Source organism: Heloderma suspectum, chromosome 3 (genome assembly GCF_057233095.1).
Source record: "Heloderma suspectum isolate Gila_16-S chromosome 3, 16-S_ref, whole genome shotgun sequence".
Classification (NCBI taxonomy): Eukaryota; Metazoa; Chordata; class Lepidosauria; order Squamata; family Helodermatidae; genus Heloderma; species Heloderma suspectum.
In genome coordinates this window covers 327722979-327747099 of record NC_139460.1, presented here as the reverse complement: position 1 = coordinate 327747099, position 24121 = coordinate 327722979, and the positions used below count along the sequence as shown (strand labels likewise).

The 24121-nt window shown below is 47.4% G+C and overlaps 1 protein-coding gene and 1 long non-coding RNA gene across 2 annotated transcripts; one reads left to right on the top strand and one right to left on the bottom strand.

The window, feature by feature from the left end:
- Positions 1–1753: 1753 nt before the first annotated feature.
- Positions 1754–18288, top strand: LOC146351790 (uncharacterized). Its single transcript, XR_014789677.1, has 3 exons — positions 1754–1824; positions 2980–3086; positions 16640–18288. It is a non-coding gene; the product is annotated as an uncharacterized LOC146351790 (long non-coding RNA).
- CLDN16 (claudin 16) lies at positions 12728–23635 on the bottom strand. The gene is made up of 5 exons (XM_084847823.1): positions 23460–23635; positions 18409–18511; positions 14386–14550; positions 13489–13680; positions 12728–12861 (listed from the first exon to the last, which is right to left on the bottom strand). Exons 1-5 carry the CDS (start codon positions 23571–23573, stop codon positions 12728–12730), a joined length of 708 nt encoding a protein of 235 aa, XP_084703949.1. The 5' UTR covers positions 23574–23635.
- Positions 23636–24121: the final 486 nt, after the last annotated feature.

Below are 24121 nucleotides of genomic sequence, written 5' to 3'. Positions count from 1 at the left end.
CCCAATTTCTTCTCTGGGGGACCTTTTATCTCATCAGAGGGCCTCTTTGCTTGTGTATCTTTGAATAAAGCAATTTTTTTATTTATATATAATAATTTTTTTTAAAAAAAGAAAAACAAAACACAAAAACAACATAAACACACAATACACATACACTAAAATATCTCTTAAGATTGTAAGGTATCTACCTTTGGCTCCCCTTACACAACAAATGCTTATTATTATTCTCTACTTCTTATCTTAGTTGTGTATCATACCTTGAGTTCACAGACATTATCTCATTTCTCTCCTAATTTTAACAACAACAACAACAAAAGGAGAACCATCTTGTTGCACAAAATGCTAGTTTTGCCCCCTGGAGGCTAGTCCAATTTGCCCCACAGAGGAGAGTCAACTTCAGGCTGGGTCCAACTCGATTTTGTTGTTTGCAAACAGTTCGACAGAGGAGCTCACGCTCAAAAGCAGAGTCGACCCTGGGCAACCTCCGCGCTGCAGTTTTATCACTCAGCTTGCATTCCTCAGCCAGCGTGTCACTGTGATTGGTTGCTAGCAGTTTGCCTGGCTACCTTATCTTAGGGTTACTGCTCACTCATTCCAGGCATGCGCAGCTCTCACAATACTACGTGCTGCTTAAGGCACATACAATGGCGTTTAGGTTACATTGTTACAATCTCAAGGTTCAAAATCCACATACATAGATATCATTTTTCTCTATTTCTTGTACAAATTCTATAAAAGGTTTCCAGTCTATCATAAATTTAGTTGTTGGCCCTTCTTGAATTATAATAGTAAGTTTTGCCATCTCTGCCAGCTCCATCATTGTCATGATCCACTCGCTCACAGTTGGTATGGTTTCATTCTTCCACCTTTGTGCATACAATAACCTTGCAGCCGTTGTCATGTAGAGAAAGAGGGTTCCCCCCCCCTTCTCTTCTACGTGTTTATCTGTTAGTCCCAATAAAGAAGTTTTTGGATTTAATTCTATAGTAGTCTACCCCTAGTCAGATGTGTTGAATCTCAGGCACCAACCCCAGCCTGCTGGGATTCCCCAGAAGGCCCCGCCCCCTTTCTCAGCCCCCCCTTTCCCCGAACACCAATCCTTTGGTGGTTTCCTGGCTTTTGTGCAGTCCCCCCCCCCACCGCCGCCCTTCTCAAAGGCTGAGATGTCTCCCCAAAGGCTTAGGTGCTGGGAGGAAGAGCTTCAAGCCACAATATGCTGATGTTTGGGGCATTTCTGGCCCTGCCCCCCTTTGCCTTTGGCCCCTCCCACCACTGGAATGTAGCCCCCAAGAGCTTCTCAGAAGTGAAATTCGGCTCTTGGGCTGAAAGAGGCTCGTCGCCCCTTCCACAAGCCTCTGGCACTCTCCTCCCCTGTGTCCACTTTCCCGGGAATGGGAGCAAGCCCCATTGCACAGAATATACTGCCCTGAGATCTCAACAATATAGGGCAGGTTACAGATGTTTGAATACTTCCACCATGTAAGTGTGCACGGTGCTATGCTGCCAATCTGGCAGTGCTGCCCGGGAACCTCTCTCTGCCAGAGGAAGTGGGGAGCGTGTTGCAATATATGGGCAGCTGGGGTGACCCTGCAGTGCAGGACAATGCGTTCTGCTTCCCTTGGCTCTTGGGCCCCAGCCTGCTCCATGCGCGGGTGCTCCTGGGCTCCGATTGGGAGGGGCTTCTGCCCAGCTGGAGAAGGTTGGGCTAGTTGGGGGCTTTGCCCTTCCTATTGCATTTTCAGTTCAATATTCTGAAGGGAAGCCTATTCATGACAGAGACATCCTTAGGCGTGTGGATGGACATTTTGCATGCAGAAGGAGGAGGTAAACGTGAGAATTTGGGAGGAGAGGGTTTGAGCCAAAAGCCATGCAGGCTGGGAGCAGGGAAAGACACTGGACAAACAGGGCTGGATCAAGGCCACAGTGGGCCATGGAGCCAGCCCTCTGCAGTGGGGCCCCTGCTCTCTGCCCCCAATAATGAGCCCACACATGACATTTGTGCATGCGTGCATGCACGCATGCACACACACAAGAAAGCTATGTTAGGTACAACAATAATGCAAAGACATTTTTTATGGCATATTTTTTGTGGAAATCATCTGCTGTGCTTTCCCAGAAGCAAAAGACTAATACATCGTTCATGGTAGAGCACTGAAATAACAAATGCAAGCGTCCCCTTTGACAGTATGTAGGCACACAGAGACACAGAGACCCACCCCCATCTCTCTCTCTTTCTCTCTCTCTCTCTCACACACACACACACACACTCATTCACTCACTCCAGAAAGAGACAGAGACTGACCCACTGCCTCCTTTTTTTAATTCGAAAGCTGGGCTAGCTGGTGGGCCCGTGAGATGGGGAGCCCGGGGCTGCCACCCCTTGATCCACTGGTTCATCCGGCCATGCAAGCCTCCCCCTCCCCTGTACTTACGGCCAAAGCGGATGGGGTGCACAGCAGAGATGCAGGACTAACCTCTGACTCCCCCACACACACACACTTCCCCCCCCCCATGCCTATTTCCCTGCAGTCTGCTTTTTGGGCAAAAATGGCCCCCACAGCTGGATGCCCTTCCACCCCTGGGGGGAAAGACAGAGGGTCCCTCTGTGCGTGACTGTGGCCCAGGTCTCGCCCTCTCTCGGACCTGCAGGAGAGCTGGAGCCAGAGAGGGAGCAGCCCGTTTGAGGAACGCATCACCATCCATGTCGGGAAGCGGAGCCAGCTGTTGCCCCAGTGGAGACTGGGCGGGGGGGTGTCGTCGTGCTGGGCTTCTGGGCATCATGCATCCTTAATGAACCTGTTCTGGACATGATTTCAGAGAGCTTCGGCTATTGGGCAGTATATAAATAAATAAATAAATAAAGTCCTAAGTTATGAGTTGCGATGGGAGATGAGCCAGAGTGCGTGTGTGTCCCAGTTCAAAATGCTTGGTCCGTCTCTGATTGAATCTCCCAGAAGAATGCTACATCTCCCTTTGCAGGAATGAGTATGTCGCTTCCGCTGAACGTTGCCTTGGATATGGAGCAGCCAATCACTCGAGGACAGCACCGAAGGACACAAATCTTGTGGTGCAAAGATCCGACTTCGGTAAGAGCTGGGGAAGGATGAATAGGGCTTGATCTGAATGGCGCTTGCTGGAGCTTGAGTGGCTGGGCATATTCTAAAGGCGGTGTAGTGAACAGAGGCCGTGATTCCATCCAGGCTCTGCCCTGCTGCATATTGGGTGACCTGGGGCCATCCACTGTTCCTTATTGTGACCTACCCTGCAGGGCTGTTGTGAGGATATGATGGGGACACACACACAGAGCCACCATATGGTGAAGGGAGAAAATAGAATCACCTCTATTTGGCTTTTATTTTCTTTGCACTTCCTGCCTGTGGGGGGGCTGGAATTTTTTCCCCCTGACTATTTCAGCCACACTTCTATATATCTTGTTGTGCCTATAAAGTGTCTTTTGAATGAAACTGAATTGATAAGGTCAGCAGCACTGGGCTTTCTGATCACAGGTTTTTCTGTCTTATTCTCAGCCATGGTTGCCGGTCTGAATTTGTGCAGGTGCAGCCTTGCTTTTGCACGGGGGGGGGGGGGCATTTAGCAAAGCCTGGACTATACCATTTAGGGAGGTGGCAAAGCTGTGGCTGGGCTATACCAGTTCAGACTGTAAGTGGAGGCTCATGAGACTAGAACAGGAATGGGCACTGTGTAGCCCTCTAGATCTTGTTGGACTTCAGCTCCCATAATCTGGGGCTATGCTGGGTGGGGCTGATAGGATTTCCAATCCGCCAACATCTCAAAGGAAAAACCCAAGCAATGTTTAGGGGAAGCAACAGGCTGAGGTATGTATTCATTTCCCACCCCTAGACTAAATGCTCCCCCATGCAAAAGATGTCCAGCTTGTTTTATTTCTTTTTAAAACATGTCGGGGGTGGGTGGGAGAGAGAAAGGTTCATACCTTCTATGCATGGATAATTATGTCATATGAAAGAGCATCAACTCAGGTGAACCTGCAGGTTGAACTGGTATGGCCCAGAACCATGTGTACCACCTCACCTGCTTTACAGGTGGAACTAGACTTTACAGCACAATTCTATACAGGTCTACTCAGAAGATGTAAGTGTCATCAAGTTCAATGGGGCTTACTCCTAGGTAACTGCATTTAGAATCGCAGCCTTATCATAGAATCATAGAATAGCAGGGTTGGAAGGGGCCTGTAAGACCATCGAGTCCAACCCCCTGCTCAATGCAGGAATCCAAGTCAGAGCATCCCTGACAGATGGCTGTCCAGCCTTGTCTTGAATGTTTCCAGTGTGGGAGAGCCCACCACCTCCCTAAGTCATGGGTTCCATTGTTGTATTGCTCTAACAAGCAGGAACTTTTTCCTGATGTTCAGATGGAATCTGGCTTCCTGTAACTTGAGCCCATTATTCCGTGTCCTGCACTCTGGGATGATCAAGAAGAGATCCCGGCTTTCCTCTCTGTGACAACCTTTCGAGTACTTGAAGAGCACTATCATATCTCCCCTCAGTCTTCTCTTCTCAAGGCTAAACATGCCCAGTTCTTTCAGTCTCTCCTCATAGGGCTTTGTTTCCAGTCTCCTGATCATCCCCGTTGCCTCCTCTGAACCCTCTCCAGTTTGTCTGCATCCTTCTTAAAGTGCAGTGCCCAGAATTGGACACAGTACTCCAGATGAGGCCTAACCAGTGCTGAGTAGAGGAAGACTAGTACTTCACGGAATTTGGAAGCTATACTTCTATTAATGCAGCCCCAAATAGCATTTGCCTTTTTTGCAGCCACATCATATTGTTGGCTCATATTCAGCTTGTGGTCTACAACAATTCCCAGATCCTTCTTGCTTGTAGTATTATTGAGCCAGGTATCCCCCATCTTGTAACTGTGCATTTGGTTTCTTTTTCCTAGGTGCAGAACTTGGCATTTATCCCTATTAAATGTCATTCTGCTGTTTTCTGCCCAGCGCTCCAGCCTATTAAGATCACGCCTTAACTATGCAGACCTACCTGGGAGGAAGCCTCACTGTCAGTGTATCAATATGTATGGTGCTCAGAAGTAAAACCAGCAGTAGGTGGATTATCTAGAAGACACTCAAGCAGGAACAGTGATTAGGAAATTGGCTGGGGAATGCTGGGAGTTGGAGGACTTTTTCCTACCTACAATGCACAGGATTGTGCCCTAAGTATGTGAAAAACCTCAGACCCCTCTGCTCTTAAACATGCATAGGATTGCACACTAAACCTCATTTTGCAAGGCATGGTATACCTGATACTGTGTTCTCAGACAATGGCCCACAATACCCCTCAAGAGAATTCAAGCACTTCTACACTAAATAGGAATTCCAGCTGTCTTGGAGGCTTCAGTCCCTCCACATTTCTTAACAATCTGTTTTAATCCCTGCTGCGCCCTTGATCTTTCTCTCCTCTTGGGCTTCCTCATGAACTTTCTGCTGCCATCGTGTGTCATGCAAGTAATCAAAGGAACCACTTCCAACTTCATCTAACACTGTATTTTATTAAGATCATTCAACTCAGAGCAGTTACAGGATCTACTGTTCTCTCCTTACCTGTCTCTAACGTTCTGCCTTGGTCTCCTCCTTCAAACTCCATCCTCCTTCAAGCTCCACCTCGCTGCTAATGCTGGTTTTACTTCTGAGTGCCACAGGTATTATTTTTTTACTTGGCAGTAGCCTCAGGCAAGCTACCTCTCAGCCTGCTTTCCCCACTGGAAAATGGAAGCAAGAGTAGAGCTGTCTGTGCACAAAAGGTCTTCTTTCGAAATTCTCCACCCTTTTTGTGGGCAGAGAAACTGGGGGGACAATTTCACTGAATTCTCTGGGGAAGGGGGAGAGGAGAACTTCTTCAACAGTTTCTCACAGGTAGGGTTCCCTGTTGGCAGGGGTTGTAGCACAGCTTCTTTCTTTTTCATAAGGGGTTTTCTTTCCTTCTTTTCTTTCTGTTTTGCACTGCCAGCTGTGCTGGCAGCCTGGTCCCCATTTCACCTCCTCCACAGTGCAGGTGTGAGAGGGAAGTGTTGCGTCTAGCAGCTCCAGGGAAAGGGTGGAGCTGGCACTGTGACAAAACCCGATCTCCAGTTTCCTGAAAGTTTCCTTCCCCCATGAAAGAGGCTTTCATTGTTCTGTGTCATTCTCAGTAGGGCTGTGCACCGCTTTGGCTCTGAACCAAAGTGGGGTGATTTGGACCAAAGTGGTCCAGATCTGAATCAGCTTCAGATCAGTCTGAAGTGGGTCAGATCGATCTGAATCAATTTGGATCACTTTGGACCAAACTGAACAATTCTGAAGGCCAGATAGCCTGTCTGAGAAGTGTAACTGTTTGCTTAAGATTAGGGAGGGGGGAACTGAGCCTTGGCAGTCGGCATCTCTAGGTGCCAATGGGGCTGAACTTTTAACCCAGCAGTCTCCAGGTACAGTGGCTGAGGAGAACTTGCATAGAATTCTGCTTTCGTTTCCCAGTGTGAGAGAGAGTTGGTAGAAGGAGGAGAGTTCGTTATTATTGGATTTTGCTAGTGCAGCTGTTCTAGTACCTGCCCTTCTCAATTCCAGTTCTTAATCTTCCCTTTCCCTTAAATCCTTCTTCACACACACACACACACACACACACACTTTCTCTTCTAGTTGTTAGAAGTTTGTTTCCTTACTTTTACTGCTTGTTCTTTGGCTCCCCGCCCCCATTACTATTCCTTCCCACTTTTCAACTCTTCATCTATATTCTTATAAAAAACAAAGATAATAATAATTCAAACCCCCCCCCTTTCTGTTAGGCTTTAGAGAGATAGTGTTACTCTCCTTCTGCCCACCTCTTAGCCTTTTCTTTCAGCATCTGCTTTTCTTTTGGTCGTGTGCGCGCGCGCGCTGTGTGTGCAGCGTACAAGCAAACTGTGTGTGGCCAGAGCAGTACACTAATACACAGTCCAATATATACTGTGGGGCAAAGTGCTACACAATACGTGATATGAAGCTGCCCATCCTCCTCTCTGCTTGCCCAGTCCCCGCCTGGGGCCCTCCTTGCTGGTGCTGCTGCCCTCCTCCTCTGCCAGCCTATGCCACCCATGCCCACCCCCCGCACCACCCTCGGCACAGTACATCAACTCTGAATGGGCGAGACACTTAGCCCGCCCCTCATGGTTCCTCTCCCAAAGGGAATGTCCCAGCTTTGAACCGGTGTCTCTTTGCCTCTCTGCCAGCCAGCCTGCCCGCCCCATGTCTCGTGCTCATGCGGTGCCCTCCTAGCTGCTGCTGCTGCTGCCCTCCTCCTCCGCCTCCAGCTTCTGCCACCCATGCCATGCTGCACAGTTCCTCCACTGCCAGGGAGACTGCGCCAGCCTTGAACGTGCCCACCTGAATGGTGGCTGGCTGGTACTGCTGGTGGGTATGACTTGGCTCCCTGTAAGAAGGCCCTTTAAAAAAAGTAAAAGAAAGAAACACTGGGAAAATGTTTACCTGTGACAAAAGCCACTGGACCTACCTGTGAAACTTGGCAGGGTTGTCAACTACCTCTGAAGGAGCTACCACCATGTCCCAAAAGTTCATGTCCTTATATTAAAAAACAAAGAATTCACACCTATTTTGCTGATTTTCCAAGACCGTTTGCCTGTCATTTGTTTTCTCTTATGTACATCAGATGACCATAAGAAGAATATGATTAGGCTAGGCTACGTGCATTTTTTAAAAAATGTCTGCTTCATCTTACCCTTTCTTTTACAAATGGGGAAAGGGGCTGCCAAAATGACCAGGGGGCTGGAACAAGTCCTCTATAAGGAAAGGCTTCAATGTTTGGGCTATTTAATTTAGAAGACAAGCAAATAAGGGGGGAGGTTTACAAAATTACCTGGGGTAGAGAAAGTGGAGCACTGCAACAAATAAGCTCTACTGAGTTCAGTGTGACTTACTCCCAGGTAATGTGCATGGCAGCCAAAATAAGGTTTAACTTCTTTTCTTCCCTTAATGAGAAGAGCCTCAGGTCATCCACTGAAGCTGAGTGGTGGCAGGTTCAGGACAAACAGAAGGAAAGTACCAGAGGAGAGGGGTTATTTTGCACTTCAAAAAACAAAATAAAACAAAACAACAAGAAAACCTACACCAGAGATTAGGGATGGGGACCTCCTAATTGTCACCTTAAACACCTTCTGATTAGCATCTCTGATCCCATGTGTGGCTTGACAGGTTTTTGTTTTTTGTTTTACTTTTTGTTTTAGGTTTTGAGAAAAGGAAACTTTATGTAGGGCTAGCACCAAAGCCACTGGACCTAGGTGTCTGAAGTTTGGCAGGTTCAGTCAGCTCCCTAGAACTGCCAGGTCCCCAAATTCCATGAAGTTATGTGGAAGAACAAATTTTTTTTAGCTCTTTGTTTTGGGATATTTTCTTGTAAAAAGCCAAATTTACCTGTGGCTAGCACAAAAGCCACTGGATCTACCTGTCTGATATCTGGCAGGTTCAATCAGCTCCATAGGAGCTGCCAGGTCCACAAATTCCATGCACTTATGTGGAAGGCCCCCACATTATAGCTCTTTGCTTTGACAGATTTCCTTGAAAAAAATTAAATTTACCTGTGGCTAGCACAAAAGCCACTGGATCAGTCTGATATCTGGCAGGTTCAATAATCTCCATAGGGGCTGCCAGGTCTCCAAATTTTATATATTTATCATAAAAACTAAAAAAAAGTTTCTGTTTTCCATGCAAGGTAATGGGAAAATGTAAAATCCGAATAATTTGGATTTCCGAATCTTGCTTTGGATCCAGAGTCCAAAGCTAGTCAGATCAGGTTTGAAGCAGATTGGGCCTGAATCTGAAGCTCAAAATCAGCCTCTGCAGTTGGTGTGTGTGTGTGTGTGGGGGTGTCCATGGACAGCGCTACATCTCCAGACATTTTATAATTTTTATGTGTGGTGTTTTTGAGCTTACCAAATCACTGTGAGGTAGGCTGACCATACGTACTGTTTTAAATGAGACAGTACCATTTTTTTCATATTTCCCGACCATCCCATCATTTTAATATAAATGTCAATTTTGTCCCGTTTTTAATTTTTTGTAAAAAAACTGAACGCGTTTGCCATAAGGCTCTATGCTAATCACTGCGTGCAGTAAAACTACTAGTGTGACGAAAGAGGAAGTTCCGTTGACTTTATCCAGCCAGGGCCAGGCTTCTTGAGCTAGCGATGACCAGACGCCGCCCCCTTGCTTGTCTGCAGTGGCAGGGAATTCGAGAGGCAGCCGCTGAGCCCCATTCAGCATGTGGGAGGGAGCCAGGAGGGTGAGTCTCACTGCTATTTCTACCATCATTCCACCCATAGAGATTCTTTCTGCCCTACCTTCAGTTTGATTTGGACTTTTCAGACTCATATTTCAGTTCAACAGGCTGTTAGCTATTTTTTTTATTATAGTGGAACTCTCCAGTGGGACATTAGCATAGACTTTTTCATGAATACGGAATATTACGTATCCCATCCCGTTTTTGTCATCCCAATATCCTGTTTTTGTCTTAAGGAGATATGGTCAGCCTACTGTGCCATGGCCAACAGTGACTGTGTGTGTATCTTCCTATTACACATCTCCCCATTGCTCTGCAGCCTCCCAGGCTGCCTGCACTTCCTGATCTGAAAAACGCTCTATGGGAGGAATTACTTCATGATGCCTTCTTCCCTCGGGCTTTAATTGAAGTGCAGGAAGCCAAGGAGGCTAAAGGCTGTGGGAGAAATGATTGTACTATGCAAGACAGAAGGACACTCATGCACGCTCCTTGGCCACCTCATAAGATAAGCACAAGAAACCCAAACCCAACCCATGAGAATTTCTCCGAAATTTTCTTCTCCTTTGAATTTCTTTTCAAAAGCAATTTCTTTGCTATCAAATTGAATGAGAATGGTAAAAAAAAAAAAAAAAGTGCAAGAAATTTTCAGCACAGCAGTAAGGAAGAGTGACCATCCTTACGAGGATGCTGTGACAGCAAACACAATGAAGACTGCAAGGCGCCTTTGCAAATGAAGCGAGTTTAAAAACGAATCATCATCATAAAAGGAGCCAGTGTGGCGTAGTGGTGAGAGTGCTGGACTGGGCTTAGCATTCAGCCTAACCTAACTCACAGGGTTGTTGTGAGGATAAAATAGAGAGGATCTTGTATGCCACTTTGGACTCCTTGGAGGAATGGAGGGATATACAGTAAATGCAACAAACAATTAACAAATATTTTAAAAGCTGGAGGTATTTGCTCCATCCATTTTAATTCCAAAGCAGTGAAAAGAAAAGAGAGGGGCAGCCCCTGAGTGTGCCCTTTCCAAGGGGGAAACCATCAACAGCATATGACCAGGAGACTGGAGAGAAATACTGCAGATAATGTTTTTATACATATATGTTTTCTTCTGTTTTATTTGTTTGCTTCACTTTATACTTTATTATATTTTTAAAAAGTGTGTGTGGGTGTAAATAAAGAGGTAAATGGGCATAGAGGGAGAAGGGAAATGCGGATTGTTTATATATAAAATAGCAACGTCTTTCAACAGAATGTTACTACCAACCCAGAACTGACAATCCAGATGGGACGTTTTTGCTTCCCCTCCTTCCGACCGCCAGGTGGCAAGAGACCGCGCCCTCTTCCTTTGCAAAAAGCAGAGAGCTGACATCTGCGTGCTTTTCTTCATGCTGGGAAAAGCAGGGCCTACGGGCACGCTGTCACATCCCACCAGCCTGGCCCGCTGGTTGTTGGAGCCGCCTGGGCAGGATTCTGTAGCCCAGCATAGATGGCTGCATGCCCTCCACCTCACCTGGCCCAGGAAGTTATAGATGTCCCAAGAACAATGTCACCTTTCCCTGCTGCTGCTCCTTCCTTGCTTGTGACGCAGCCTCTTTGCCACCTTTTTCAAGTCCACAGCTAAGGCAAATGCCCTCCTTTCTCCCCCATGATGCAGCGCAATCTTCACTGATCACAATGGTGAGGGTTGTTTCAGCTTCCGGGCAGCTAAAAAGCCGGGATGATCCCAGACAAGGCTGGCGTGAGCTCTGGTGTGCCAGCTGCTCTTCGTTCTCGACTTTCATCTGAAAGTGATGCCAAATTAGCCTGGGGTGTGGGAATAAAATGAATTGTATTTCCCATTGTCCCATGCAAAAAGCATCTGGGGCATTGTTTGCTTGTCCTTGCCCTGAAGAAAATTCCTTTGACGTTGTGGAAATATAGCATGAAAACTGACAAACAAAAACAGTGGAAGTCATTGGAGTGAAACATGTCAGTAACCGAGATTGGTCTGAGTTATGAAATGATGCTGGCGGAAACAGCTTGTGGGATTCCAACCGTTTGAGCCCTCTTGCTGCTCAATGCCTCATGCCCATTTGGACTTAACAAACAAACAAACTCTGAGAAGCCTGCTATCTCAGCAAAGTATCGAATATAAATGAAAATGCCATGTGTTTTGAGCTCTGTATAGTTGGGGGAAAAAAAAAAAAAACATTTCCAAAGTGCCTGATGAAAAAATCTGTGTAACTCCATAAAGCTCCCAGAAGGATCTGCTGATGTACAAAAATGTAGACGTGGAAGCTATTTTCAGGTAAGAATTAGCATAAATCTTAACATGTAGATGATCACATGAGACATTATTCATGCACATGGGTTTGTCTCTGTGTATGCATTGGGCAGCTGAGATTGGCTGTAGCTTCTTAGTGGACACATGCCTTTTGATGTTCATTCGGTCAGTCGCTTCCGACTCTTCGTGACTTCATTGATCAGCCCACGCCAGAGCTTCCTGTCAGCCGTCGCCACCCCCAGCTCCCCCAAAGTCGAGTCCATCACCTCCAGAATATCATCCACCCATCTTGCCCTTGGTCAGCCCCTCTTCCTTTTGCCTTCCACTCTCCCTAGCATCAGCATCTTCCCCAGGGTATCAGTGAAAAACCTGCATATGTGATTGGCACACCATTTCATGCTTGACCATTCTCCGAGTGGCAGAAGATTCCAGGGAACGCTTCAGAGGGCCAGTTTCTTTGGAAGAAAGACCATGGCTGACTTACAGTGTTCTATAATATCTGTTTATTTACACATATGTACAGGTTGCGCAGATAGCAGGCAAGCAGGAATACAGGCTGTCCCAAAGCAGGATCTGTTCGAAAGCAAGTGCTGCAGCCCAGACTTCCTAGCCAGCCAGTGAGGTCCAAAAATGTTATTCTTTCCATGCTATCATTTTAAAGTGTTGGGTTGTTCTTTTTTTCCACAAGAGGCTTTATCATGTGTTTTTGGATTTCCCTGCATGCATGATGGGATGATTGTCTTATAAACCACACTCGGACCCCCACCACAGGAGAGAAAGTGCCCCAGAGCAAAAGCCCCAATGGCAGTCCACAATGCAGAAAGCCTCCAGCCATTGCAGCAATGGATGAGGCATGCATTTAAGGCTGTATCTGCCCGTGGAAACGGGTGTGCCGTGCACCCACTGGTTCAATGGAATTAAACATTTCTCGACCAGTCAAATTAAATATGGGTGTTTCCTGCATTATACACTCTATTATTTGTTGTTCAGTCATTAAGTCATCTAGTCATATTTTGTTAAAAATAAAGGAACAGGTGTTACAGATGAGAAGCTGTCCTGAACACCATTTGTGAAAACAACCAGTCTTTTAGGATGAATCACAGCCACCGAATCATGGTATCTGAGCCCAATAAGTTGCAAAGATTATGAGTACAATGCTTTCCTCCTTCCCAGCACCTCCCCTTCCTCACACTCTGGTGTCCATTGCGTACATTTTGGCAGTGGCTGTCTGGGAGGATGGATGGTACAGGTTGGCCATTCCAGAAGGGGAATAAGCCTTCTGTAAGGTACTGGAGGAAATGCACCTGCTTGAGCTAACATCTATGGGAGAGACAAAAGACAAAAATGTTACTGGCTAGTGAAAATCACCACCACCACCACCACCACCACAATTTTCTTAATAGCTTCCTGCTAGAATTTAGCACAGGGGTGTTGAACCTCATTCATCCCATGGGCTGAATTCAGCTTTGGAAGACCTTGGGAGCCACATTCCAGGGTTGGGCAGGCTGATGTCAAAGGAGGCAGGGACAAAATACCCAAAACACCAAACAATTAATTAATTAATTAATATGCTGTACTTTGGAACTGCCCAATAACCAAAGTTCTCTGGGCAGTGTACAACAGATTAAACATGTAAGGTGCAACTATTAAAAAAAAATCAGCACAGAATAAGGTGTGAAGCTTAACCCTCCCCCTGCGAAGCACCTTGGATTGCTCCTTTAGAGTTCTGACTGGTTCTGACTGAAACCCAGAGCAGATTCACCATCCCATTGATATTGGAGCCACCAGCTTCCACTGCATTCACCCTGACCTCGTCCAGCATCTGCATGGTTGCTACTTCCTGCTCTGGGCACATGGTAGGGCATGGATGCTTGATTTGGGGTTGCCCAAAACATTGTGCCTAGTCAAAGTCTGCAAGTTCGCATCCTCTTTGCCTTTCACTCTTACCTCTGAAGAGATACATGCAACAGGTGAGCAAAGCACCGGATAAGAAGCAGCCAAGAGACCCACTCAGTCCAAGCCAACATGACCACCCAAATTTATACTGGATGCCCACAAAGACATTGTGCAAAACCAAGGTGGAGCGCTCTACGTAGACCCCGATGGCGTACCAGATGGACCCAAAGAGCCCCGGAGCCCCTGCAAGAAACAGAGGAAGGTCCAGGTGTTACCTACCCATCCTCAGAGAAAATGATGATGATTTATATTTCTATAGTGCCCCACAGCCGAAGCTCTCTAGGCAGAGACAATCATCTGCTGACCCATGGGATCCCCTCCATGGTGCTTCATGTCTAAAACAAGATGTGCCTGCCTGCAGCCAGGCTCATACGCCTGCCACAGTTAGGAATGTCAGAGAAATCCGCAATAGAACCAAATGAGTTTGGATTTTCATGAATCTGGCCCACAGATTCTGCGCTGGACCAGCTTTCCCCCTGTTGGGATTCCGCAGACCTTCAGACCATTTTTCTAACTTTTGCAAATTTCGCTGTAGAAAAATACGCTTTAAAAAAAAAAACAAAGCCAAAAATGCACATTTCCCCCATAGGCTAACTGTGAAAATGCACATTTGAGGAGGATTTGCTCATTTTTGCACCTGTGAATTCGGATTTCCATGAATCCAACCTGCAGATTCTGCAGCAGACTGGCTTTTTCTGAGTTGTGCAGATTCTGCATATTTGCAGACCGGTTTTTCACTTTGGATGGGGGATTTGCACCAAGTCACATTAGCGCTAATTTGCATTAGCTAATGTACAGTGCATTAGCGCATTTGCACAAGAGTATGCATTCCAACCCACAATTCCACCTGACTCCAAACCTGGGTCCCAAGGTTCTGTCGCCAACTACCTCCAGTTAACAGAGCTAATCCAGAGATGAAGCAGATGCGGGTTTTGATGCAGGGTTCGTCCGTGAGGAATTTCACACAGTCAAGGCCCAGAAGGAGGAAGGTGAATCCGAAACCAGCCAGGATGTCAGCTGTGATCAGCATTGCTCGGGTCAGGACCAGTTTCACTGCAAAGCGAGTGAAAGCGTTGACTGGAGGCACAAATGGAATGGGGAAGCATTGAACGGTCTCCCACTGAGTCAGACCGCCTTGACTGGCAGCAGCGCTTGAACCTGGGACCTTCTAGGTGCAAAACATGGACTCGACCACTAAGCTATAGGATGTTCTGCATTCATAAACTCTGTCTGCCAGATACTGGGACACAGACCCCTGAACTTAACTGCAGCCTCAAATGTGTTCATAGACTCAAGGAATGAAGCCAGTGGTGCAGCTGGGTGATTTTTGATCCTGGACTTAATGACCTTATGGAGGATGTGTGTGTGTGTGTGTGTGTGTGTGGATTGATTCTGAGCACAGGGAGATAGCAGCTCAGATTCAGAAGAGGAACAGCCAGAACCAGGGGATGCATTTTCCCAAGCCAGTTCAGATATGGGTAGGCGTGCTTCTCAGGTTACTAACTCCTAGATGGCCAGGCCTGAAGCCCCCCCCCCCAGCGCTTACTCCCCTCTGTGAGAAGCCAGGAGGAGGACGAGGAAGAGGAGGAAAGTAGGGGCTGTGACCTAAGAGACACTAGACTGCAGCGCAGAGCTAAGAGAGAAATGTCGGGGTGGAGCTCAGACAGTCGACCCGGTTAGCGGTGCATGAGAAGTGAGGTAGTTTTGTGAAACTCTGGCAAATTCTTAAAGAGATGGGAGTACCAGACCACCTTACCTGTCTCCTGAGAAACCTGTATGAGGGTCAAGGAGCAACAGTGAGAAGCAGACATGGAACAACCGATTGGTTCCAAATTGGGAAAGGAGTACGAGAAGACTGCATATTGTCGCCCTGCTTATTTAACTTATATGCAGAGTACATCATGAAAAACGCTGGGTTGGATGAATCACAGGTCAGAATTAAGTTTGCTGGGAGAATTATCAACAACCTCAGATACGCAGACGATACCACCCTAATGGCAGAAAGCGAAGAGGATCTAAAGAGCCTCTTGTTGAGGGTGAAAGTGGAGAGTGCAAAAGCTGGTCTGAAACTCAACATTAAAAAAACTAAGATCATGGCATCTGGCCCCATCACTTCCTGGCATATAGAAGGGGAAGAAATGGAAGCAGTGACAGATTTTATTTTCTTGGGCTCCAAGATCACCGCAGACAGTGACAGTAGCCATGAAATTAAAAGACGCTTGCTCCTTGGGAGGAAAGCAAACCTAGACAGCATAGTCAGAAGCAGAGACATCACCTTGCCAACAAAGGTTCGTATCATCAAAGCTATGGTTTTCCCAGTAGCAACGTATGGCTGTAAGAGCTGGACTATAAGGAAGGCTGAGCGCCGAAGAATGGATGCTTTCGAACTGTGGTGCTGGAGAAGACTCTTATGAGTCCCCTGGACTGCAAGGAGGTCAAATCAGTCAATCCTAAAGGAAATCAACCCTGAGTGCTCATTGGAAGGACAGATCCTGAAGCTGAAGCTCAAATATTTTGGCCACCTAATGCGAAGAGAAAACTCCCTGGAAAAGACCCTGATTCTGGGAAAGATTGCAGGCAAAAGGAGAAGAGGACGGCAGAGGATGAGAAGGCTGGATAGCATCACCAATGCAATGAATATGAACTTGAGCACACTCCGGGAGAGAGCAGAGGACAGGAAGGCCTGGCGTGCTATGGTCCATGGGGTCACGAAGAGTCAGACACGACTCAACGACTGAACAACAACAACAACAGCAACGGAATCCTATGCATGTTTAGATAGAAAAAAGTCCTACAGTTTGGGAATACTTGGGAACAAGCACCATTTTGTTGTAGAAAAGGATAACCTATTTTTAAAATAAAAATCGTAAGATGAGCATCTGTAAGCATGCACATGTCCTGTTAGCTGCTCCCTAACTGTAAAATACTTTAAGAAATAAAAAGAAAGGATGATGCTGTGGGCAGTGTCAGCTCTGGAGGGTGGGGAGGTGGTGACACAGGGCCTGTTTGCCATGGCCCCATCGTGCTCTCTAGATGGTCATTTGAGGAGGGGCGGTGGCTTGGCTGCAGGAACAGTCCTAGCTGCACCACTGAGTGAATCACCGTTAACGAGCATCTTGCCTTGTCTCACTTTCATTCCCAGGTGAGAAGCATGGTTGATTAACTCTGCTGGGGGAAATTCATCAAAACATGGTAAGAACATCAGAAGAGCCCTGCTGGATCAGGCCAAAGGTCCCTCTACTCCAGCATTCTCCTCACACGGTGGCCCACCAGATGTCTGTGGGAAGACCACCAGCAGGACAGGAGTGGAACAGCACCCTCCCACCCATGCTCCCCAGCAACTGCTTCTAATTACTGGTGGGAGCACATAGCCATCAGGACTAGTAGCCATTGATAATCTTCTCCTCCATGAATGTGTCTAACCCCCATTTAAAGCCATCCAAACTGGTGGCCATCATCACTCCATCCTGTGGTAGCGAATTCCATAGTTTAACTATGTGCTGTGTGAAGAAGCCCTTCCTTTTATCTGTCCTGCATCTCCTACAGTTCAGCTCCATGGGAGGACCCCACTGGGTTCTAGTATCATGGGAGAGGGAGAAGAATGTCTCCCTATCCACTTTCTCCACACCACACATAATTTTGTACATCTCTATAATGTCTTGCCTTTACTCAGCTTTTCTCTAAACTAAACAGTCCCAGATATCGTAACCTTTCCTTGATTTGGTCCAAGATAGCAAGGGACTGTGGCTGAAACGTCTCCAACTGCCTTCTTCGTGCAAGCTTTGAAGATTGTTATCCCCAAACCTTAGCAACCACTGGCTGTTTTGATTGTGTAAAAAATTTTGAAAACTGGCAGAGGCAAACGCTGCCCCAGGCACAATGGAAATCTAAATACAGCAGGTGTGAGAGAAAACAACTTTTATTAACAATTGGAATATCTGGTGCGGTGGCTTCTGTATTTTCGTTCCATGTTCAAAAACTCGTAACTGTGGGAAAAGTCACAAAGATGTCTCATTTCAATAATTAAGGCCCATGGCATGTCTTCTTTCCTTTTGCTGTTTGCTTCTTGCATTTTTGTGGCTTAGTTATTTGTTTACAGTTTTGATTTTTGTGATGTATTTTATCCTTTTTTGTAAATCCCTTGTGACATTTCTCATAGAAAACTGGGATAGACAAATAAGAACATTAGAACATAAGAAGAGCCCTGCTGGATCAGACCAAGGGTCCATCTAGTCCAGCATTGTGTTCACACAGTGGCCAACTAGCTGTTAAAACAAAGGTGCAATCCTATCCATGTTTAGACAGAAAACGTCCTACAACTCTCAGCATTTCCCAGCCAGAGTTGTAGGACTTTTTCTGTCTAAACATCCATAGGATTGCACCCTAAGAAGCTAAACTGGTTTCATAGAATCATAGAATAGTAGGGTTGGATGGGGCCTTTAAGACCATCAAGTCCAACCCCCTGCTCAGTGCAGGAATCCAAGTCAAAGCATCCCTGACAGGTGGCTGTCCAGCCTCGTCTTGAAGGCCTCCAGTGTGGGAGAGCCCACCGCCTCCCCAGGTAATTGCTTCCATTGTCGTATAGCTCCAACAGTCAGGAAGTTTTTCCTGATGTTCAGCCGGAATCTGGCTTCCTGTCACTTGAGCCCATTATTCCGTGTCCTGCACTGTGGGATGATCATATGCTTATATGTATCCTTTGCTTGTATGTAATGAACCATATATGATTTTGATATTCTAAAGAGGAATGTTTAAAGCCAAAACCAAATAAAATAACGTTTCTCGCCTTATAGTGACATGTCCCTGTAAATGGTTTCCCTGCAGTCTGTTTTCCTCAAACCTGACATAATCTGTCCAGCTCCCTTGCCCCCGCCTCCCAAATCTGGTTAAAGAAGTCCAAAGCATACATACCTGGGTGCTCAGCCAATATGGAGTCATATTCGTCACAGGTGGTTATCCCATCAAAGGCATTAGTGACGCATTCCCACCACAGCCCACGGCATGTTGCACTCAACTGCGTGGGAGGAAGCTGCCGTTATTGCTGTGGTTGTGACAAGCCCCTGCCCCAAGGCACTTACGTTCTCAGTTTCTTCCACTCAGGAAACACAACAAAGGGGAAAGAAAGAGGGAGGAGTCAAGAGAGGATGAGGAGGAGAGGGCGCACTGCGATGAGGGATGCCTGGAGCACCATTTGGTGGAAAGGCAAGATGCAGATTTAGCAAACAACGTGACCCTGAACAAATGCCGGCCTGTGGCTCTGTGGCAGAGGGTAGGCTTTGCACCAGTGGAGAGTCTGGAAGCCGAAGCAGATTCATCACTCCACTGACATAGGAGCCACCAGCCTCCCGCTGCCACGCAGAAGGCTGCCCTCAGGCTTGTTTCCCAACATCTCCTGTTAAAAGGCTAGCAGAGGCCCTGGAAAGCTTTTGCCGGGGAGGACAGACAAGCCCAGGCCAGGCAGGCAGAGTCTGACTCGCTATAAGGAAGCTGCACATGTTTCTTTCAGCTGGGAAAGGCAACAGAGGGGCTAAGCTGAAGCCCTCATGGGAAAGGCGGGGAGGGATTTTGAAGCAGGGTGGCCAGGTGTCCTACTTTACAGAGGGCAGTCCTCTAGCTGAAGGGCTGTTAGAGGACAGCCCTCTCTTTGAAGGGCTGCCCAGTCCAATTCTGTTTGAAAGGTGACAAACCAATCAGAATGGTTGCCCATCCCCAGTTAAGTGAGCCCCTGGACAGCAGACTGAGGCACACGGGTCGCCTGCTCAAGGCCTTCTCCGCTGGGGCAAGGTGGACTGTGTTTCCATAATTTCCCCTGGGTGTGTAGCAATTGGTGGCCATGTGTCTCTTTTTACAGAGGATGGTCCTCCACATGAAGGGCTGTCTCAGAGGCAGTCCTATATTCTGAAGGCATCCTCTGTTTGAAGGGCTGTCCAGTCCGAGTCCATTTAAAGATAAAGAACCCTCAGGGGAAGAGGTAAAGGGCCTTGAAGGGGCTCAAGGACAGCAGACTGAGCAAGGCACACAGCTCCCCTGGTCACGGTCTTCCACGCTATGGTGATATGTGCTGTATTTCTATTTAAATTATGATCATTCTTCCCAAATTTGCATCTGTATGTATAAATCAGCACGTGCAAATGTTATGCAACTCAGTGTCCTCTTTTCTCCTCTTTTTTTTGATGATGCATTTCATCTTTTTTTGGTCATTCACAGTGGCCACCCTGTTTTGAGAGGAAGAGGGATTTTGGAAGAGACTCACTTAAGCCAAGCTTGGTTTTGCGTCCTGGAGTTCACCCAAAGAGGTGACACCTGGGAAATTAACTTTCCCATCAACTCTGAAAGAGCGACGTAGGGGAAAAGCGGTCTGGGTTATTCCCTGGGCTGCTGGGCCTTCTTTCTTCCTGTGTGTTTGCCGTTTCAGCATCGGGTCATTCTGATGCCAGCTCTTTGAAAGGATCACAGCTCATTAACCATATGCCGATATTTAGAGAGGCAATGAGTTGGTTAAGTGAGGAAAGCGACGCAACCCGTCACGTATTAATGCCGGAGGCCCTTTGCTGAGCAGTTTGGCATCCAGGCCTAGTGCAAGACTGTGTGAAGCATGGCTGCCATTAACCCCAAGGGCGCATTAATGAAAGACAGAGGGGACGTGGCAGCTGGAGGTGCCTTTGAACCAAGGGGGCAAGGTGAAACCCATTTTTGCTGTTCAGTATGATGATTTATCTGCCATTTCCAATGGCAAACCACCCCGCTATAGTCTGCCATGAAAACTCCAGCGTAAGCAGGCGTCCCTCTAGGGGTCAGTAATGACCCAGTGCTCGCACAGGAGGAACCTTTCCTTTCTTTCCTTCCCATAATAAACAGCACATCAGTCCAATATCAAGCTGTCCATTGCTGAACAGGGATTTCCCTTTGCAGACATGAGCAATTTGGTTGAAAGTCACCTGAGCCGATTTTAGGCACAATCCTATGCACGCTTAGGCAGAAAAAGGCCTAGAAGTCCCAGCATCCCCCAGCCAGCATGCTGCGAGTTGTAGGACTTTTTTCTGTTTAAACATGCATAGCATTCTACCCTTAAGCTTTAATCCTAAATGTACTTCCTTGGAAGTAACCCCCATTGAACTCAATGGAACTTATTTCTGAGTAGATATGTATAGGATTGCACTTTTAATGTGCTTTAATTCTTTCAATGGTTCCTTTGCTGTCACAATGTTTGTTTTTGTTCTTTAGAAGAACCTGTGAATTTTTGGCAAGCTCTCTTTCTTAAGCAAGCTGCCCCCACCTTTGCTTTATATTCAGCAGGTACAGAGTCTGAAGGGCTTCACTCCACAGATACTCTGTGCTCTTCCTGAGCACAAAAACAGGCCCAAAAATGTTGACCTAGTAAGCTGTTTTCTAAAGAATATTTCCCCAAGTTTTGATCCACCTCTGCCACTTGCAAAGGGCTTCCTTACACGGAGCTTTTATCCTGCTGTTGAGATTGCTCGCTCACGGAAGATTGCGGACGCTGTCAGCCTCCAGGGCGTCTCCTGCACTAAATGGCCTTTATTCCGTTTTGAAATAGATCGGAGATAATGAGCTATCAAATTACCCTACTTGTATTCCGCTCCTTTTTCCGTGAAACAGGAAAAGCAGCAAGAAGAGGAGCAAGATCAATGAAACACATGGAAGACTCAGATAAGCGGGAGAAGGAGGGGGAAGGGGGAGGGGGGAAAGGATGCACGTGTAAAGGGAGTCTGTTGTGGTTCTGCATTTAAAACGGAAGCCCCCTTTTAAATTCAGGATTTTAGGCTGGCATAGAGATGCTCTTTCATTTGTGACAAGAAGAGGGGAAGTACCTGGCAAGGGAACAATAAGCTCTAGGTGCTGCCAGCATTATATCCCTGCTTCAAGGAGCTGTTTTTGTTGGGCTTTCACATGCCTGAAACGTTCCAGAAAGTTTGTGTTTTCATGAAAGGAACGTAACATCTATAATCAAACCCCAGGGGCAGACACTTTGAAATGAGGGTGAGGAAGGGCAGAGGGAAATGACTCTGATATCGCACTGGAATTCTGACATCACCAACATCATCAACATCATCTATTCCTGATTAAAGAATTCAGTTAATCAGATATGTGTTAATCAATGGAGGGAGCAATCCCACCTTGACTGATGGTCTCCTCTGAGCCCGGGGGCAACCGCCTATCCAGTGCAGGGCGAGAGGGGTGATGAGGAGCAGATCTCCTCCTCGCTCCCCTTGCCCTGCTTTCTCGGCTAGGCAGCCGAGTTTGGCTGTCTATCCATGGGACCTCAAAGCGCGGCCGGATGACACGCAGAATGTGTCGTACTGAATTTCCAGTATTGGGGGTTATACTCAATGGTCTTGTAGGCCCCTTCCAACCCTACTATTCTATGATTCTGAATTCCCCGCCCCAGCATGCCCCCGGGAACGCCCCATTTTTGCCGCTCCACGCCCCTCTTCCGAGCGCAGAGTGGGGCCATTCTGCACTGCCTATGAGGCGGCACAGGAGGGGGTGGAGGTCAGTTCTCAGGGAACTGACCTATCCTTTGGCCATCTAGCCGCTGACTAGTGGCCATTAGGGGTGTACGAAACTCACTTACCAGTCCACTGAAGGGGTCTCCGGGGCAGGGGGAGGAGATCCGTCCCTCCCCCCGGCATCCTCCCCGGCCGGCTCCGCTCTGTGACGAGTCCGCAGAGCCGCCTGCCGGACCTATCCGCAGCTGGACTTCTGTCCGCTGCCACGCAAATGGCGTCTGGCGTAGCGGACGCCATTTGCATCCCTACCCTTGGCCATGATAGGTTATGTAAATATTTATGTAGCCTATCACGGCCAAGGGCAGGGACGCAAATGGCGTCCGCTATGCCAAATGCCATTTGCGTCCGCAGCCCAGCAGTGGATGGCTGCGGGCCGAAGACAACAGACCCGGACTGGCCGATGCCAGGTAGGGTCTGTCCCGACCGGACTTTGTGGGTTGGCGGGGGGAGCAGTCTGTTCCCCCACGGACTCCAGGGGGCCAGATTCTGAAGAATCTGGCGTCATTGGAGTCCATGGCAGATTTCTCCGCCATCCCTAGTGGCCATAGGCTTGTGCCTAAATGTGCTTAAGACTAAAACAATAAGATTGAAAGGGGGGAGAAAACACACTTCCTTTGTTTGTAAATGCTCCATGTATATGTCTCAGCAAGCACCCTCTTAGAAGAAGCCTTCCTGTGTGGAGGGAGCAAAGGGGGGTGCCTCTTCTGTGGCAGTGCCTGCCATTTTATAAGTACTTAAAATAATGACTAATTTAAAACATGTTGCCAGATGAATTAGGGATGCTATTTTAATGGATGAATAGTGCAATCCCATGCAAGTTTCATCAGAAGTAAGCCCCACTGAGTTTAATGGGGCTTTCTTCCAGATAAGTTTATATAGGGTTGCAATCTACTTCGGCTTTTGCAGCACAACCTGATGCATGTCTACCTGAATGTAAGTCCCACTGTGTTTAATGGGACGTACTTCCAGGTAAGTGCTTGTTACATGAATGAATTAAAAGTTGCGACAATCATCATCATCAACAACAATAATACCGCACCATCGATGTGCATAGTGCTCTAAAGAATAACATGAGCCCCAAAGTCAGGCTGCTGCGCTGAGGAACTTACGATCTAAATTCAACCTGCCACTTTTTCTGGGAGGGCTCCTGTGCTGTTAATAGCTGCAGGCAGAAATTCACCTGGTGAAGATTTCCTTCTTTACTGCTCCTCCTTGCTATGGGAAGCTGCACCCCCCATGAATGGCTGACCACCCCATGACTGGCTGCCATTAGAATTCCAAGGAGCCAGCCAGAAAGAAAACCAGCAGCCTTGAGACCCGGCAACCAGCCCATAGCCACAGTGGCACTGGAGGAAGAGAGGTGCTGGGCCAACAGCACCACCTCTCATTCCACGGGCTCGAAACGGGCATCTCTTTTCGCTTGCGCTTTACCTCCAGGGAGTCGTCTGTGTTCACCATCCAGCAGTCAGTCCAGGTAGCTGCAATCAGGAAGCCAGCAGAGAAGAAGGCAAAGAAGCAACCCAGGTATTGGAGAAGGTGCTTCATTTTCCTCTGAAATTGGGGCTCACCTTCCAGCTCTTGATCCAGTCCCACCTGACCTGCACCAAAGCCTCAGCCCATTGCCCTGCCTCCGTGGGAGCCTTCAGCTTTCTTTTGCTAATGATCGACAGAAGAAAACACAGCTTCCGTCGCCTGAACACGGACACACACTGACTGGAGTGGAGAGAGGAGGAGAGCCTAGACTTCGTGCTCAGCAAGCAACAAAGATGTGGCAGCCAGTCACCTGTATTCAATTAACGCCCTCCTTGTGGCGGTGGTGGTGGTGGAGAAGGCTTTGACGAACTTACTGTACATTCAGATGCCAGCCATGACCCACAGCCTGTGCTGAAGATCAATGGGTTCTCTTGCAGGTTGAGAAAGCATCATAGAAGTGTAGACTAGGAAGTGACCAGACTTCCTCAACCTGATGCCCTCCAGATGTGTTGGAATACAACTCCCATAAACCTCCAGACAGCTATGCTGGAGGGTACCAGGTTGAAGAAGGCTGATCTAGTCTACGTGCCACAAAGAGGAAACCCACCCACAGTTCAATC